The sequence below is a fragment of the Hypomesus transpacificus genome, chromosome 26 (assembly GCF_021917145.1).
Source record: "Hypomesus transpacificus isolate Combined female chromosome 26, fHypTra1, whole genome shotgun sequence".
NCBI classification, from domain to species: Eukaryota; Metazoa; Chordata; class Actinopteri; order Osmeriformes; family Osmeridae; genus Hypomesus; species Hypomesus transpacificus.
Window position 1 is genome coordinate 2,120,106 of NC_061085.1, and position 19,690 is coordinate 2,139,795.

Genomic DNA, 19,690 nt, shown 5'->3' on the forward strand with positions numbered 1-19,690 from the left:
TGACGAGTTAAGGTTTTCTTGGGATTTTAACAGATTAGTCTTTTGTGGGGGGTTTCCTTGTTTATAAAGGCTCTGCTCGGGAACAAGTATGGTCATCGTTCCATTCCTCGTGTCATCCCAGAAAAAACATTTGAGATGCTCCTGTCCAAAGTATCAAGGGATCAAGAAGGGCCAAAACTACTAAACCAATGGTTCCTCAAAGATAACAATGCCCTCCCACCCGAATATGTACTTCAGCCAATAACAAACAATTTAACACACTACAAAGACCTTCGACCTGAGAGTAAGCAGCAGCGGGACAAAGATATATCTTCCTGGCGCCACATAGAGAGCCGACTATTGCAATTCCTACGCACTGCTGCCATTCGGGCTGAGAAAGATGGGGATATCATGACTGAGCAGAAACATCAGTTCTTCAGATCGGGTTAGTCTCTGAATATTTTGAAAAAGACAAGTTTTTCTGTTAGGACCATGCTTTCTCTTAACTAAGCATGACTCATTTCAGGTTATTAGCTCTAGATTTTAATTTGTGCTGTTTACAGAATGCTAGTATTTAATAAACCAATTGTATACATTGTCTCTCATTTCCAGAAACAGAAACTGAGATTGAAGAGGGTCTCAGAGGGCAGGACAGTAGCACTTCAGCCATTCTATTTGTGCGGGAACTCCCTAGTAAGCACATTAAGGAAGCGAGGCCCAAACATCTGTCCCAATATTTAGACGTGACCCCAGATGGTCTATTGGACACAGAAGCCCAGGACCTTCTTGCAGTCCTCAAGTCTCGCCTCTATGCTTCTTTGACAGGCATCATCAACTTGCACTGTGTGGAACTGAACAAGGGTGCCATTGACTCTAAACATAAGGAGCATGCCCTTTACCTCAACAGCATGTGTGAGCAGTTTGTCTGCCAAATCAAGAAAAGCATCTCAAGTGAGAACTGGTCTTCAGGGGGTCTGGGAGTTGAAGGGAAGAGGGTTAATGGGGAGAGGAGCAGGGGGAAAGCTGAGGAAAACTGGACCTGGGTGATTGAGGACATTTATTGTCATACAGCATTGTGCAATGCTATATGTGCTAGGTTCTGTGGCAAGGAGGGGCTTCTGGGTAAGATGTGCCTAGCCATGTGGGAATCAAGCAACACATACCACGGACCATTAGTTGTCCATGGAGATGTAGGGGTGGGCAAGACAGCATTTCTTTGTAAGTTAGTGCAGGAGATGCGCAACGTCTTGGACCCCGGGGCTGTTGTGGTATTCAGGTTGATAGGCATGGGGCATCCACCCAGACCAGATGTGGATTATGTCCTCCATAGCATCTGTATCCAGATTTGCACAGCCTTCAGTTTGCCACAGCCAAAACCACAAATTGCCGATATACATCAGGAGCTGGTACTATTCTTCCACTTTCTTTTAGACAAGGTTTCCCAACAAGGCAACACATTGCTTCTCATACTTGACTCACTGGACCAACTGTCTGAGGTCAACCATCCTCACAAACTGTATTGGTTACCCAAAGACATCCCACCCCATGTTCATTTGGTGGTCTCCACTACAAATCAAAATTCCCTTGATCTTCTCAAAATGAATGAGGCAATTTTCTTTGAGGTAGAACCACTGTTATTTACTGAAGCTGAAGATATCTTGGACACCTACATGAGAGCTTTGCAACGAACCCTGACCCCAGAACAGAGAGAGGCAGTACTTTGTAGCTTTTCAAAGTGTGGCAAACCCCTGCAGCTGATGCTGATACTTGAGGTTGCTAAACGATGGCCATCTTATAAGCCTTTGACAGAGCAATATCTCTATAGTAACCCACAGGAAGTGATGTCACATGTGTTTCTTGGTCTGGAGGAGAGGCATGGAAAGCAACTTGTTAGTGCTACCTTAGGATACATAATTTCAGCGAGGTAGGAAAACGTAAGATAAATGTAAGATATTTAATTTTATATTTGGATAATTGACATTCCTAAATCTATTAGTATGGGACATTTGAATTGATTAAAGCAGCAATCCTGTTATTTCAATTTATTAGGAATGGTTTGTCAGAGGCAGAACTTCAGGACATCCTGTCACTTGATGACAATGTCCTTGATGAGATTTATCAGCACTTTCTCCCACTTAACAACAAAGTCATCCGCCTGCCTTTTCTACTATGGGCTCGTCTCAGACATGACCTGGGAGACCTAATAGTGGAGATACAGGCCCATGGTATGAAGATACTCAGATTCCAGCACAGGTAAAGATAGCTTTATCACAAACGGTTTTGAGGGTGAATAAAGGCCTGTTTGCTTAAGTTTTTTGTACTCTTGTGTGCACTCAAGGGTAAAGTAATTAAGGCTATGTTAAAGTGTGCCTCTCTTTGTGTTGCATAAATGCTTGTTATTTCTTTTTAGGCAGGTAACTAAGATGGTGCGGGAAAGGTACCTGAGTGCAGAGCTGCAACTTGAAAGACACAAGATCTTGGCAGAGAACTTTCTGGGTCACTGGAGCCAAGGCAAACTCAAACCTCTCATGCTGTCATCTTCCAAGGTGCCAGTGGTTTCTGACCGAAAGGTATCTCCACACCAACTTTAGTAGGATTAGGAATGGCACTAATTAAAATGGTCAAATACATGCAATGCTCATTTAAATTCATATAATTACAAAATAATTAATATTAAATTAACTAATACATCTAATTTCTTATGAAATATTTGTACTTTCCATGAAATAGTTGCTCAAAGGGGTGTTTAGGAGGGAGGAAAGGAGGAAGGGATCAATACTGATGAGTGACGCATTGACACCTTAAACAGTGATGCTGGGAACTTTGAATATACAGTTGGTCTCGGTTTGATCAACAGCTTTGATGAGGAAGTTATACTGACAATCAAAATTGAAAATCAACTTGAACTATGTTAGTTTCCTCCAGGATCACAATGACTCTTATTGAGTGACTTGTTGCTCTTGTAGGTTAGTTATAACAAAGTTAAGTCTTGTACTCGCTGTGAAATATGTTACTGTTGATTGTTCTTCTACAGGTACAGTCCTGCACTTTTTGTGGTTCATGTTGTTTTAATTTGTAACTTTTATAACTGCATGCTCTTATGGGTCTTCCCTTTTGGCACTTGTTTAGTTTTTTCACAATGTATGCTTCATGTTTTGGCTGCTTGCAATGTTTGGGACTACCTCGTTGTTATGATCAGTGACCTATGCTCTTTTGTAAAGCTCTCTCTTGGAAGTCGCTTTGGATAAAAGCGTCTGCGAAATGCATAAATGTAACTAGAGAGGGTACAATTTCTGGGGAAATTGTGGGGTGTGCTCGCGTCGGTTGCAGAGGGTTTTTTTACTGACATTTTTACTACTTTTATTTCTGTATATTTTATATAAAACTGCATACTTATTACATTTACATTACATTTATGCATTTAGCAGACACTTTTATCCAAAGCGACTTCCAAGAGAGAGCTTTACAAAAGAGCATAGGTCACTGATCATAACAACGAGGTAGTCCCAAACATTGCAAGCAGCCAAAACAGGAAGCATACATTGTGAAAAAACTAAACAAGTGCCAAAGGGAAAACCCATAAGAGTATGCAGTTATACAAGTTACAAATTAAAACAACATGAACCCCAAAAAGTGCAAGACTGTACCTATAGAAGAACAATCAACAGTAAAAATATTTCACAAGCGAGTACAAGAGTTAATTTCGTTATAACTAACCTACAAGAGCAACAAGTCTCTCAATAGGAGTCATTGTGATTCTGGAGGAAACTAACATCAGGTCCAATCAAGCATTCCTAAGTGCCATTGTACTCCCGGAACAAGTGTGTCTTGAGCCTTTTCGAGACAGTCAGTGTCCCTGTTGGAGGTGGGGAGCTGGTTCCACCATTGGGGCGCCAGTCAGGAGAAGAGCTTGTGTTGGGACCGGGCGGTCTTGAGCGGTGGTTATTATTTATAAAGATTACATAGATTTAAAAGCATACATTTGTTGCTGCTCATTTACAACTCAAAATACTAAGAGTGAAGTGTAGAATGAAACAATTGTCTTCTCATTTCCCCTGCAAGAGGGAATTGTGATCGGCTACATAGCAGCCTCATAGTTGAATCAAAACGAATAAATTGGGAAGTCCGGTGTAAAAATGGTCCTAATCTCTATGACTTAAACGTCCTTTAAGTTTTTCCCTTCTAGTGATATTTTCAGGCATTTAGCCGACTCATCTTGCATTCATAAAGAACCCCCTTTGAAGCTTATTCTAACAACGTTGTCACCGGCAGTATCTCAGATGGAATCAGGATTCAAACAGTACCATCTGCTTACTGAAAATATGCCCCCAAAAACTAAATAAGCTTGACATTTATTAAGGGGAAAATTGCTCATTTTCGTTCACTGGTAGCGATCATTGTCAGTAACAATGCAAAATGCGACCGTTGGGTCTCAGTTTAGAGCCCTGCATGGAGAAGCTGACCCCAGTAAATTTTACCACCGTTACTACTGCTGTGTTCGTCTTGGGAGCGATTGCGTTGTTGAATTCGATTTAACGTTCCGTTGTACGGTGTAGTAGGCAGAATGTATTTTTTTTCATGAACAGATTGACAAAGTTTAGGCTGTGGCAATGAATTTCAGGTTAGTAGTCAGATAGTTTCACCTATTTTAAGACTTTTGATTCAAGTAGGGGAGTGCCGAACATGTTCTGTCACTGTTTGGCTTCCTCAACAGCTGTGGAGTTATTTTTCTTTCTAGTGTGTCTCGCATATAGCGTTGCAGTGAGCTACACTGGTTTGAAACCACAGCAGTGGCGATTTCTTTGAGACTGTAAGGGAAGCTCAGCTTCCCCTAAAATGTCAAAAAAATTATGGTCAAATATTTACTATTGTGTTAACATTTTAAATGCGTTATAACCTGTGTTGGGAATAATGCGTTACAAGGTAACGCGTTACTGTAACTCCACTACTTTTGGCGGTAACAAGTAATGTAACTCATTACTTTTTTCAATTAAATAACGCAGTTACATTACTGAAATTTAAATGGGCTCGTTACTCGTTACTTTGTCTTGCATGAATTCCCCAATTTCCAGTTTTTAATCGAACTTGAACAAGTTTACAGTGACGCAGTGTATGAATGAATCACTCCGCATTTTAGACCAGCCCACACAATGGCCGACAGTTCGAACCAGTTCGAACCATTTCCATGACACTTTGTGTCATGGAAATATCAACATTATTTTTCCCTTGTCCAGATCAAGGATAAAAATATACTGGTTAATTGTAGTTTGTGTGCAGGTGCAAGAACTTTATCCACTGCGAAGAACAGTAATTATAATCTTCACAAAGCACCTAGTAAAACAACATGCTTCTACAAAGCTAATCGTGAAAGAACCCAGTGCTAGCTCCGCTGATCAAGCAGTCGGAGGCACTTCATCAAAACAGCCTGGGCTTGATTTTAAACAGAAGCATTTCCAGTCTCTAAGCCAGGCAGAACTAAACAGACTGATTACCAGGTATGTTGTCAAGACATGCGACCTATGTCAACAGTTATGATATAACATTTGACAGTTGTCGTGTCCCACACTGTGCCACTGCAACACTAAAATAGTAAACTATCTGTGTGTGTTAATTTGATAAAAGAAGCAGGGAATTAAAAGTAACGCAAACGTTACTTTCCCTTGTAACTAATTACTTTTCTATGCAGTAACTAGTAAAGTAATGCAGTTACTTCTGACATAAGTAACTAGTAACTGTAACTAATTACAAATTTTCTGTAACGTTGCCAACACTGGTTATAACACGTTCATCTCGAAGACGAGTTCGTTCAGAATCAGCTACATGAAGGGAGGAGTGGGCTGGCCTGAACGCCGGGCTTCTGCGTGATGATTGGAGGGTCTGTCGAAATACTTCATCTCCTTTTGAGTGACAGCGATTTTGTACTATAAAAAGTCGCTGAAGCTATTCAAGCTCAGTCCCATCGCGGATTTGGCAAGTGTAGTCGAAAGACAAACTGTTGCAACCTATTTCTTGGTATTTGCTAGGCGAAATTGCTAGCCAATTTATATCATACATTTCATACAACTACACACCACATTCCTTGTTTCAGTTTTACCTAATTCCCACATTTCCTTGGAGTTTAATATTTCGTTAGATCATTCATTCATTCATACAGTAGTCTAGGCTAGTGTTGTTGGGGTGAACTAGCCAGTGAAGTAGCAACATTTTAAACAAATTATATGATGTAAGCCGAAAATTAGCTTCCCCTATTTGAAAGACCAGCAGCTGCCACTGAACCACAGGTAATGATAATTTCACGAACAAATTGTTTGTGAAATTGAATTACTTTACTTCTAATCTAATGTCATAATAAATCCTACAACGAAAATGTATTTGTGAGGAATGTTTATTTTAACGATTGAAAACAGATGCATCATAGACCGCTGTAGTATGTGTTGCCCTGGCAACAGAGGCTAATGTCATGATGCTAACGCTTCAGAGAAATATTAGACTACTGTTTCCGAAAGTAGATTTACTTACTGTTTCCGAAAGTATGGAACGCCAAGTTAGTCAAAATTAAATAAATACGTAAATAAATAATAAATACATACATAAATATGGCTATGAAAAAAATTCTGAAAAAAAAGTTGGCAATAAATATATAAATATAGCATTATATAATTTATAGCTGAATCCATTTACCGACATCAATAATTTCCAACAACGTTTTTGTAAAGAAAAACCTTTATTTCCTAATGCCACATTTATTTATTTTTGGAGACTTTTCCACACCACATTTATTTCCACACCACATTAATTTCTGTGCTGTATTTATTTCCGATCTCACATGCAAATGTATTTTTCATTTATTTACCTATTTATTTATTTATTTATTTAATTTTGACTAACTCGGCGATCCATACGAAAGTAGATGTACTTCCTTAATAATATCAGCTCATATTGTACATTACATTTCACAATTGTGTTTCATATCACAAAGTAAAATGAGTAAATAGTTATCACCCTGGCCTCTTTGCTTGTGGCGTTTCTGCAGCTGTGTTGCCATTTTAGGTAAAGCCAGAGAATGTTTAAGTAGGGGAGAACTCCTAGCCTGACGTTGTCGTACTCATAATTCTATTCAGAATATGAGTCTGATACCGCTCCGTTGGGCTGTGAGTATAGGGAGTGTTTCAACTGAACCTGGAAAAAAATGCCTCTTCGCTCAATTGGATAGACCTACAACCAATCAAAGCAAAGTAGTCTGTTGTTTGTTGAAAACAAATTCAACCCAAGCGCTCTTTGGTGACGTGGTTGATTACGTTACTGTTGATCATCTGTCCATCATCGTATAAAGCCCGCCCTAACAATTTGATGTCCGAACAGCTCTTGTTCGGAGATTGTTTTTCCCCAACCGAGAAACCCCAGACCCAACTTCCCGACCAAATTGTGTGGGCGGGGCTAAGTTTGGCTGGCACCCAGGCTAGAGAACTCCCACTCTCTGGGAAACTTCTGGGTTCTGGTTGCAGTTCCACTCTCAAAAAAACCCTAGTAATTTGAATGTTGAATTCGAAAGGGTAAGGAAAAAAAATAACTTTACGGCAAGCTTTGGTCACTTCCTTTTTTCTCTTGAGGCATCGACAACACAGCTGACAGATTAGGCTCTCCCTGTCAATACACATGCTAGAAAGAGTTTTGGCTTGCTTGTGTTGTTGCTAATGTTGCTAATGCTCTGACGTTCTGGTTCCGCTTCGGATGCCATCAAGCGGGATCTCTGGTCATAGTCAGTCCTTCACTAACCAATCAGCATTCATTAGCAGAATGCTAGCGTGTTATGGGCAACAACGACTCACCCTGTAAGAAATCAAAAGGACATAACCTTTACATTTACATTTATGCATTTAGCAGACGCTTTTATCCAAAGCGACTTCCAAGAGAGAGTTTTATAAAAGTGCATAGGTCACTGACCATAACAACACTACCCCCAAATATTGCGGGTAGCCAAACTTGTAGCATACATTGCGAAACCAAATTAGTCCCAAAGGGAATAACAATACGAGCATGTAGTTAGACAAGTTACAATTAAACAGCAAGAACCTCAAAAGTGCAATAGTGTATAAAAGCAAGCAACAATAATATATTTCACAGCGAGTACAATAATTTTAAGATAGTTACAACATTGTCAATGTGATCCTGGGGGGAAACTAACATCCAGCCAATCATTCTTAAGTGCCGTTTTACTCCCGGAACAAGTGCGTCTTGAGCCTTTTCTTGAAGGTGGGGAGACAGTCCGTATCCCTGATGGAGGTGGAGAGTTGATTCCACCATTGGGGGCCAGACAGGAGAACAGCTTGTGTTGGGACCGGGCACTCTTGAGCGGTGGGACCACCAGACGGTTGTCAGAAGAAGACCGTAGGTGGCGGGTGGGGGTGTAAGGCTGGAGGAGAGACTTGATGTGGTCGTGTGCAGTCCCGTTCACCGCTCGCGAGGTCAGTACCAGAGTCTTGAATCTGATACGGGCCGTGATGGGAAGCCAGTGGAGGGAGATGAGGAGCGGGGTAACATGGGAGGGTTTGGGTAGATTGAAGACCAGACGGGCTGCCGCATTCTGAATCCTCTGGAGAGGGCGGGTTGAGCATGCTGGGAGACCGGCGAGCAGCGAGTTGCAGTAGTCCAACTTTGAGAGGACAAGTGCTTGGACTAGCAACTGGATGGAATGCTCAGACAGGTATGTCCTGATCTTCCGGATGTTGTAGAGGGTGAATCTACACGACCGGGAGACCGCAGTAATGTGGGCTGTGAGGGAGAGCTGTCATCCATGGTCACCCCGAGGTTCCTGGCAGAGGATGAAGGGGTTACCATCGCCGATCCCAGGGTGATTGAGAGATCGTGGAAGATGGAGGGTTTGGCCCTCCGTTTTGGATGATGAGGAGTTCTGTTTTAACTAGGTTCAGCTGGAGGTGGTGCTTGGTCATTCAGGCGGAGATGTCTGTGAGGCAGGCCTCGATCCTAGCTGAGATCCCCGGATCAGTCGGGGGGAACGACAGGTACAGCTGCATGTCGTCAGCATAGCACTGGTAGGAGAAGCCATGGGAGTTGATGATCGGTCCAAGTAAGGTGGTGCACAGGGAGAAGAGGAGGGTTCCAAGGACGGAGCCCTGTGGGACACCACTGGAGAGATGGCGGGGGCCCGACACTTTGCCTCCCCAGGAGACTTGGTAGGATCTTCCCAACAGGTAGGATGAGATCCACTGAAGTCAAGTGCCAGTGATGCCCATATCAGAGAGTCTGGCGAGCAAGATTTGATGGTTAACCGTATCAAAAGCTGCATAAATACTCCTTCATTCAACTTTCGACCTATAATCCATGTTGAACATGCACAAACTACAATCAAATCTGAGATTTCTCAACGACAATCAGGCGAAAGAGACAAATTTAACCATTTAGCTCCATAGACTCCCATTCATTTTCGGCAATGTGTGGTTCCCAATAACTTGATACTCTTAACAGTTCAATTAACTTCTGAAAAAGAACATCAGGAAATGATCTTGTAAAGGGAACCAATCTGGTCATTCAGATTGGTTGATTGATTGATTTCAAAGAACATTGAAATCAATCAAGGCTTCAGTTTAAAGTAATGTAATAGTGGAGTTTAGAAGCACATGACAAACACAATGCGATCACCCCCAGTGGAACTCACGTGTAACTGCAACAAAATTCAGTACAATGGGGCTTAATAGGGAGTGGACACTCTCTCCTTAAACAGGCTCTGGTAAAGCTTTAGTTAGCCTAGCTATATACCAGAAGTTAACAAGCTGCTAAACTAATGTTCTGCTACATTACTGCACGCGTGTTTTCGTGACGTGAGTGACTGTGGCTAGCAAGTTAGCCACCATTAGCTTCACTTTTCGTCACAACTTAATTTCAACCTAAACCGTTCAACGGAACATAAATAAAAATACAAGCATCGCAACCGCTACCAAGACAAATCTTTTGACAATGACGTTGTCTATGTAGTCCGAATATTGAGGGATCCTTAGGGGTGGGAAAATAAATATAATTTATGAGACAGAAGAAAACCATGATTGTGCTTGCCGAAGGCTTGAGCACACCCAATAATGCTGCTGTGAGTCAACCCCATTTCCTTTTGTTGGTTTTGTGCATAAATTGAACTTTGTTATTTAACCTTCTGCCATATTGTGGCCTTCAGGTTTCCCCGCAGCCGTTGTGGTTGGCTAAAGGAGTGGCTAACATGAGAAAACTGCAAGAACTACCCTACCATCTTATTCATGCAGGCCTCTGGGATGAGCTGCGCCAGGAAGTCATTGGTAAGGTCATTTAATCAAATGCAATCTCACAATCAGACTTTTTAAAAGACCACTAAAGTTTGTGTAAAAGGTGCATCTCACTTTCTTTCCCAGCCTTTCAACCAATAATCTTGGTCGGTGCAGGGATCATGTTGGCATGATCTGCTCGAAAATTGAAAAAAAGGCTGCAGCCTAGATTACCCTTTGTTACTTGGTTGGTTCAACCCTCACAGGGCTATTGAAAACAAAGTCAGTAATGTGATAAAAAAAATCCTAAAAAGGTTAATAGCTGGCTGGATTCTCAACTATATGATGTATTTCCAGGGCTGGACTGGCAATCTGGCATACTGGGCATTTTCCCGGTGGGCCGACGTGCTTTTGGGCCGAATCGCCGAATCATCTAATTTATAGGCCTCTGTTTTATTTTATATTTTTTTGTCCCGGCCCATAAAGAACTGACAGCAGCCCGGCCCATAGAGAACTGACAGCGACTCATTTGTTAATTTTCTTTATTGGCACTGGCCTGACCCAATCAAATCCAGGAACCCCCCTCCCCTGATTCATAATATCGCCTCCCGCAGGCCCTGAGACACGAGCAGTTGGCTAATGCGTATGCTGGTTTAGCATTGTTAAAGTTTAGCATCGCTAAAATGGAGACCACCAAAATGCAAGGAAGGCGCCGAAAAGTTAAGGGTGAAAAAAAATCTACAGGCAAATGCCATCAAATGTGCATACATTTCGAACCTGTTTAGGGGGGGGCTTTAGCTGCGTCAACATAAGCATTACCTGTAGAAGGAGGAGAGGTGGCTAGCTCAGAGAAGCAGAAACAACATACTGACAGGGTCAGGGAAGAAGCCTAGGAGGAGGAGAGTGGCCATGGGAGCGAGTGAGGAAAAGATGGAAGAAAAAGAGTAGTTGACGACATGGTAAGGATAAGGGTGCTTTGGCCACTGAAGGGAAAACTTGGGCAACTCTGACTTACTTTCCTCTTCCTCGAAAAAAAACCTCCTTATGTCCATTTAATCTGTGGAACAGTCATGTCTGACGTGCTAGCTGCAAGCGCGATGCGTCGATCAAAGAGTTTGGGAGTTGAATCTGCGTGCGTGATGCTGTTTGTCTAGAAAACGCGGAGTGGAATTATATTGCTATGGGTATTCTCCCTACTGATAAAGTGGAACGGATTTGATTGTGAAGCAATAGAAAGATCGCTGGACTAGTAGACCAGTCATGCACTGATATTTTGATTTCAAATGTGGGGGGGTCCAAACAACTTTTTTTTTTAAGTGAGGGGGACGTGACCCCCCCAAGTGACATTGCAGCAACGCCCATGCCTGTTGCTATATTCACTAGTGCACAGTGCTGCACGATGCATTTGGTGATTAAGATGCCACAAATATTAATAACAGGAATTATAGATAGTGCCGTGCCCATGATGCAGCTGGTGATGACAATGTACAAGAATTGTACTGTAATGTATTATACATTCTGAAGTAAATAAACATTTGACGACGACTTCCACACAAAGACGGTTTCTCTAAGGTCGTCTATGACAAAAAGACACGGCGTTGGCGTGACCAACAAGACCAACAGAATCGTTTGACCAACATTGCTGTAACTTTTTACAATTCATATTTCAGCTAAACAGTACATGTAAATCAGCATCTGACTTAAAATGTGACGAGAAATGGGCAGTGTAGTTGCAAAAAATGTGCTTATTTTATTGTTGAAACGGCTTATTTGTAATTTGTTTCCAAGGTCGTCTTTGACAAAAAAAACGTTGCGCCACCTACTCTTCTGGCGGTGAATTGTTTTCAGCACCCACAGCCTACAGAGAACCATAAACGAAGTCTGTCAATATCCGTCCGTATCCGTCGGCCCGCCCATCCATAAACAGAGTCGGAGAAGCATGTTGCGGCCTGAAGTCTCCGTTTCTATCCGTCCGCCCGCCCGCCCATCCATAAACGGAGTCAGAGTAGCATATTGTGGCCTTTATACTTCGGAACTAGCCTGCTTCGTGTCAGGCTAGAAGTCGAGCTAAACCAGAGCCTGTTTAAGGAGAGCCTTGCCACTCCCTATTAAGCCCCATTGTAACGAATTTGGCTGCAGTTCCACCAGAGTTCCACTTGGGGTAATCGCGAGCGAGTGCATGTTGAATGGGAGTCTATGGAGCTAAACGGCTAAATTTGTCACTTTTGCCTGATTGTCGTTGAGAAATCTTCGATTTGATTATAGTTTTTGCATGTTCAACATGGATTATAGGTCGAAAGTTGAATGAATGAGTACCTATGTCCTTTTGATTTCTTACATGGTGAGATGTTGTTGCCCATAACACGCTAGCATTCTGCTAATGAATGCTGATTGGTTAGTGAAGGACTGATACGACCAGAGCTCCCGCTTGATGGCATCCGAAGCGGAATCAGAATGTCAGAGCATTAGCAACATTAGCAACAACATTAGCAAGTAGGGGTGGAACGGTACACTTAACTCACGGTTCGGTTCATACCGCGGTTCAGACATCACGGTTCTGTACGAGTTCGGTACAATGGAGGGAAAAGCAAAACAAAAATGCAGAGCATTTGAGCAGGGCTCAATACTAACTACTGTACATGCAAGTCTTAGCTAAATGTCTTAAATGTATGATGCGCTTGTCGATCAGTCCTCCTACACCACGACACGATAGGCTACTTGCTGAGCAACAGCGCAAACACAGGCAGGGATACAGTAGCAGCAACGCTAGTGCTAAATAAGTATTAAGACATGTTCGTAGTCTAGGTATAGCAAAACATTGCCTGACTTTACTAGACTTTTAGCTGCGGTACTAATGCTGAGGGCTTGCTGATATCGCTTTCTTACTAGAAAGTCTGAAAGGACTTCTGGGAAATCAGAAGCGTTCTCGCTGGCCAAGTCACCATCCGATGCATCCTCGATAAAAGGGGCGGATCAGGAACATTTCCGGGTATTTTTGGCGTTCTTGGTTCTTTGGAATGGAACCGTACTTGGGAAACGAAAGATGACGTCCAACGAGTTCAAGAACGGAAAAAAACGTGGATTGATAAACGGACATTCTCTGGCTAAACTAAGATGTGTTGCAAATAATTTCAAACAGGCAGAAAACAGAATGTCAAAAGACAGTTCCGTAGAGTAAATTCCTGCGCGCAAAGCACTTTGTTCGGAAACAAAAGTGCAGGCATGAATGAATTTACCTGTTTACTTAATCTCCAAGAATGTATTCATTTAAATAAACAAGTTAAGAAATAATGTCACTTTAACTGTTATCAAAAGCCATTGGTTAATTGACAAGTTACAATCAATTATGGCATATCCGGTCTTTGACAACCCTGTAGATGAAGGTGCTCAGATTATACAAAGAGCGTTTATCCCACCAGCCCCAAGGGTCTTCAGAGACAGTCATATTCAGTGAACTGTGAACAGGTGCGCGTGTCAGAAGGGAGCGCGAGTGCATGGAAATATTAACGCAAAGGTCCTTGCATCACCAGTGCAGACCACCATCAGAAGCTGAAAGCACTCCTGGCCTCGGCGATTTACTTGACTGAATTTGGTGAATGATGGTTTCAATCATTTTTATATTTTCTGGTATATTTAAGTTTAGTTACCCAGGAGCTCTGTTGACATAGACTTAGCTAACGTTAGCTACAGCTTGATGAATTGAGTCATTAAACACAGCAGAAGAGAACGCAACGTTAGCCAGCTAGCTAAAGCTCCGGTGGAATTTTCAAATGAACGTATGCAGCCCTTAGTGCCGCTTACACACAACAGTGACACTGACAGAAAAGCAAATTTGAGACAATATAAAAATGGAAAACCAGGCTAAGAAACGTAAACGTAATTAACTACCTTCACTAGACAACGTTTTACCAATTGGACAAACGGCTATGTTTGTTTTAAGCTCCAAAAACTATTTTTCGCTCAAATCAGCCCAAAAAAATTGCTTGCGCGCTATGCGCGCTCGCATTAACCATGGAAGTCCCTAACTAGCATCACATCAGACAGAATTTGCATGCATTAGCAAGGCGCTCGGTGTGGTGGCGTATAGGGGACCGGTTCTGGTGGGCCGGTCTGGATCAAAGTCCAGCGCCTATTTTTACTTCCAGTCCGTCCCTGCCGTTCTATCAATAAGCAGACCTGCCAACCTGTACGCAATTTGTGTAGCGGATACTTATTTTTACTTCAAAATACGCTGGTACTTGTATTGGCTGTCAATCATGATGTAAGAGAAGACAAGTTAAGTTACAGCATGTCCACCATCTCTTGTGGGGGTTATGCATTAAGCCATTTGTGGTGCCCTTACCACATTGTGCCTCATATACTGTAAATGTTAGACCCAGTGACAGGCTGGCATGAAATGGCTTGCATAATACTTAGTAAGGAGGCCATAATAATTTTTGACTCATGGCTTAAGTTACGTTTCTCCAGTTCTCCCCAGGTTGGCAAAAAAGTATCTCAATATGAATCAGATTGATGCTTTAAAATATGGAATATTCAAATTTTTCTTATGGGGTAGCATGTACCCGGACCCCCTTAGAGGGGTAATATCCTTCTCACCTTTTTCACCCCTGACCCGTTTTCATGCCTGTAATCGCACATTTTTATCTATTCTAAATGTCCCTTGATTTCTTTTTGTCCAATATTTTTTTCTCATTTGAATGCTCTAATCAACATGGAAAAGTGGATTGGATTGCTTGGTGCAAATGTATTTTTTTATTGAAAACAACATTGCAATCGTCTGGCTTTGACGAGGGGGCGGAGAATTCGCATCAGCTGTGTGCTTGGCCATCAAGTGGTAGCCTATTTCAGATTGGACGTGCTGCGATGATAGCTCAGTTCACAAAGACAAAACACACATATCACTTTGCTCTTGTCAATGGGACCATTGGGCAACTTTTTAATAGTAAACTTTCCATTCAGAATCTTATTGGCATCCATTTAGGCGTCTCGCGCTCGCCATCCACTCAAAACGTAACGTTAGCCAATACTCTTTAGCCGGCTCGCAAGCCCAAACAAGTGTGTGCGGCGTGCCTGTTGTTTTGTTTCCGGTCTAGCTAGATCCGGTGTGGTGTTGTAGTTTTTCTAAAGTCACTAGTTGTTGCAACAGCATGTGAAAAAAACAACGTTTGCTAAGCCAAAAAGCGTTTATTGCGCGATAAAAAAATTGACGCCGTTAAAATGGGTTTGCGTTAACGCCGTTAATAACACGTTAAACTGACAGCACTAATATATATATAAACGCTTTAGCAACTCTTTAGCAACTCTTAAGGATGGCAATGAACACATAAGAGCAGCCTACCATCCTTCGTAGAAAGTAGTAGAAAGGAGAGTATTAGACTATAATAGTTGAAATGAGGGTAGTAGACAGCTGTCTATGTAGGTAGGCCTAGACTATGTAGTCTGCTGGAATCACACACAAGGAAGCAAACTCACTGTAGACAAGTCTTGACCACTGTTCAGTCTGTCTGCATCTCTGTGTGTCTTTGCATGTGGGATATTCTTGAACAGGGTTGGTGACTTAAAAAGGTTTATCAAAGGCAACTATACCAGGAAATATGAAGGGTATACCTTGCTCCAAAGGAGTACCTGAATATTATCATCAGTTTTCCAGATCATCTTGAAACACAAATAATCAAGGAGACTTCTTATTCAATTGTACAAAGCATTTTCATTGTTTAAAGTAGCCTATATGTTGACAAGCCTCTATTATACTATGGCGGAGTCAGATGGTTGAGCGGTGAGGGAGTCGGGCTAGAAATCCGAAGGTTGCCGGATCGATTCCCGATTCCCGATTTGCCAAATGACGTTGTGTCCTTGGGAAAGGCACTTCACCCTACTTGCCTCGGGGGGGAATGTCCCTGTATTTACAGTAAGTCGCTCTGGATAAGAGCGTCTGCTAAATGACTAAATGTAAATATTATTTCATCCTCTCTTTCTGGCTTCCCCAATGTTATAGGTGCAATATACTGTCCCCATGGGTGTATCCAGGCCCACTGGAAGACTCAGACATTTCTAAAATGCTTTCTGGAGTGACAAAAATGTGGCCTATTGTACATACTTTTTGAAATATGCTTGAGTGCCCAGGGTGTCCCTTAACGCAATAAATGATAGTGTGCCCTCTATACATTTCAAAGCATGTCTTAATATGTTCCTTTATAGTATAGAAAATGTGATGCAGTACCCCATAAGGTGCCCTTACAATAGTCTAAATTTGACTGTTCCCGTGCCCTTACTTCCAATGGAAAAGTGTGCTGTTATGAAGTGCCCTTTATGCTGCCCCTATAAGACCAAATGGTGCCCTTTCCATAGAAGACGATTAGATGCTGTGCCTAACAGTTTCCCCTACAATGTTCCCACTAGGACATGCTTTCCCAAAGTGAGACTGTGACGACACTTGGGGTGTCGTCCCATTCCCATTGTTACACTGGTGAGAGCCCATGTCGGCAGTAGCAGCCCTTTACATTTTTTCGCCCCTGCCCTTCAAACAGCCACATTCTGCCACTGTCCAAGCCCCCTCTGGATCTGTGGAGGCAGACTATGTTAATTGGAAATATGGAAATATGGGGCAGCTGTCCATACAACTGTCAGCCAGAATAGTAATAATTGGATTTGGATTAAATATGCACGCGTAATATAATAATTGTATATTCTTAGTCATGCTGAGCAATTTAAAATGACTGTTCTGCCAGGCAAAGTGTGATACAGTTTGGGTCACCCTCTGATCTGAAAGTTTGTGCTGGATCTGTGCAATAATATTTATTTCAGTGAATCCCCATTTTAGTCATCGTTATCTTTCCCTTTTATCTTAAAGCTCAGCATTTAGCCTATCAGTTTATAAATGTGTGTGGCAAAGTTATTTTGAAGTAATTTATTAATTTTGTTCAAGATGTGAAGACAAAAATATTATTAACCCACATCAAGTGCAATTAACCATGGCCATCTTCAGTGTTTTGAATTTTATCCTACAATTTTCAATTGCTGCCACGTTCTTTTTTGGGCCATTATTCTCAATCTCCTGTTGAGAATATTGGCCATAGGTTACTGTCAGAACGGTTTCAGACAGCTCATCAAATTACACTAATTATCAGTAGGCCTAAATGCATATAGTTATCTTAAATAGATTTGGTAGGCCTGCAATTTACAGATTTTAACGGTCGTAATGGCTTGACAAGTTGTTTCCCTTGCCGTGGTCAAAAATCTATTTAGGATGCTGAAAATAACACCCCTCTGCTGGTTACGCTTTGCTTTTTGCGACATCAACTTTTTGATGATCGCCTGATCTGGGCTGCACAGTGTAAGCTTATTGAGGTTTAGCTTGAATTAGCGTTGCCTGTTAGTGGAACGGAACGTTAGTGGAACGGCTTGAGGCTTAAGTCTAAGTTGACTTTTACCCAAGTGAGACTTATTCGTGTAAGCGCGACTTGCGTTAGCGAAGTGGGTGGAACACCCCCCAGATCTCTGAAAATAAATGACAACACAACACCAGGCTTAGATTTTTATGTCTTTCTCCGCTCTGAAGGCTGGAGGGCCATCTTTTATAGGTCACAAGAATGTAAACATAAATAGTGACAATAATGACGTTAAACAGTCGTAGAGAAAGAGATTCACAGCTCCCAACCCATGACCACTCTCATACTAGAGAGATCATAGTTGGAGCTCTCCTTGTAGTTATTTCAAGGAACGTTTAGCCAGTACTTTCTCCTGACCCCAAACATATATTAATCTTGACTCAGACACAATTTACTAATTATTAATAGAAAGCTGACATGACAACATACTAACTAGTATCAAATGAATAGTTCTATTGATTAGTGAATAATGTAAGCACACAGGAAATCCCAATTTCTTCCATAAACATAAACAAAATGTCAATTCCTGGTGAAATTCATTGAAGGCGGTTTGGATCGCAGGTTGTTGTTCTTTCTCTAACCGGAAACTGGACCAAGTCCTTAAATGAGACTACTGCTTCTGTCACAGCCTGTACCACTGCTGTCTCCACCTCAATCTCATGTGCCAGAGATGGTATAGCCTCTTGGGGCACTGCCAGTGGGTACCGACAATGATGCTGCTGGAGAGGGGCATGTAAATGTGGAGCCTTAGGATGGAGGTGAGGAGGGTTGCTGGCTTCCTGCAGAAGATGCAGTGGAGGTTGATGGGTTGGTGAAGCACTCCATGGTCTGTCTTGTTGCTCTCAGTTGCTTCACATGGTGCAAAAAGGGCAGCATCTACGTCAGGGGGGGCCAATCCTGGTCCTCGAGGGCCACTGTCCTGCATGTTTTTGTTTTTTTTGAAACTTTCTTTTTATTTGTTTTTCAGGTTTAGTGATAACAAACAAACAGACAAAGAACACGTAGGGCAACCATGGGCCATACTAGAATCTAAGTACAACAGAGTTCAAGAACAATAATTTAAAAAAAAAAATGACAGGAAAATGTACAATTAGAGTGGGTTACATTCCTCACAGTGGTCAGACCATTTTTTCCAGGCCTTGATATAGCGGTCAAACTGTAGCCTTAGGGAAAAGGTCAGTCTCTCCATACAGTTTATTTCGTTGACAATAGCGACCCATTCGTCTTTAGATGGTGGCTCTTCCCTTAGCCACTTCCGGGTGATGGCTTTCTTACATGCAACAAGAAGGATTTTGTAGAGGTATTCGTCATGGGTCATAAGGTTGTCCGGTAGTTTGCACAGGTATAGTATAACAAAGGAGTTAGCAACTTTAATTCCAAAAATTGAACTTATTTCTTTGGAAATCTCATCCCAAAATGGCTGGATAAAAGAGCAGTCCCAAAATATATGAAAATGATCAGCCATGGGTTTACCGCACTGCCTCCAACATCCACTTGGGCCCTGAGATCCCTGCTGCATGTATTTTATTTTTGGAGTCACAAAGAAACGTATTGTATTCTTCCAGGAAAATTCACGCCAAGATCTTGAGTTGGTAGTTGGTAGTAACCTGGTTTTCCCAAATATAACTCCATTCTTCTTCAGTTATCTCCAGGCCCGATTCCTTCTCCCATTTTTGTCTGACATGGTCAGTGGACTGGTCTTTAGAATTCTGCAGTTCCTTATATATCCGAGAGATTAAATGTTTGCTACCTTTGGCCTTGTATGCCTCAGAAAATATATTTATCAATTTAGATTCACTTTCCGCTCGATGTTTAATTTCTCTATTAAAATAGTCCCTGACCTGGAGATACCTGAAGAAGTCACATTTTTCAAGGTCAAATACATTCGAGAGACGACTAAATGACTCCAGAATACAACCATTGGTTATAGAACAATAAGCAGTTATACCTTTGTGGACCCATTGTTTAAATTGCTTATCAAGGCTAGATGGTAGAAAGCTAGAGTCATAAGCCACCCATTTCAATATTCTTGAATGCCTCACAAGGTGGAGTTTTTTGCAAGTCTTGAACCAC

General features: G+C 41.9%; 1 protein-coding gene across 1 annotated transcript in view; it reads left to right on the forward strand.

The window, feature by feature from the left end:
* Window positions 1-996: 996 nt before the first annotated feature.
* Window positions 997-19,690, forward strand: part of nwd1 (NACHT and WD repeat domain containing 1) — a 45,205-nt gene continuing 26,511 nt past the window's right edge. The window contains exons 1-4 of the mRNA XM_047049919.1: window positions 997-1,903; window positions 2,029-2,232; window positions 2,390-2,549; window positions 10,166-10,283. Coding sequence (XP_046905875.1) covers window positions 1,107-1,903; window positions 2,029-2,232; window positions 2,390-2,549; window positions 10,166-10,283 — 1,279 coding nt within the window. The 5' untranslated portion in view covers window positions 997-1,106. The remainder of the gene's footprint in view (window positions 1,904-2,028; window positions 2,233-2,389; window positions 2,550-10,165; window positions 10,284-19,690) is intronic.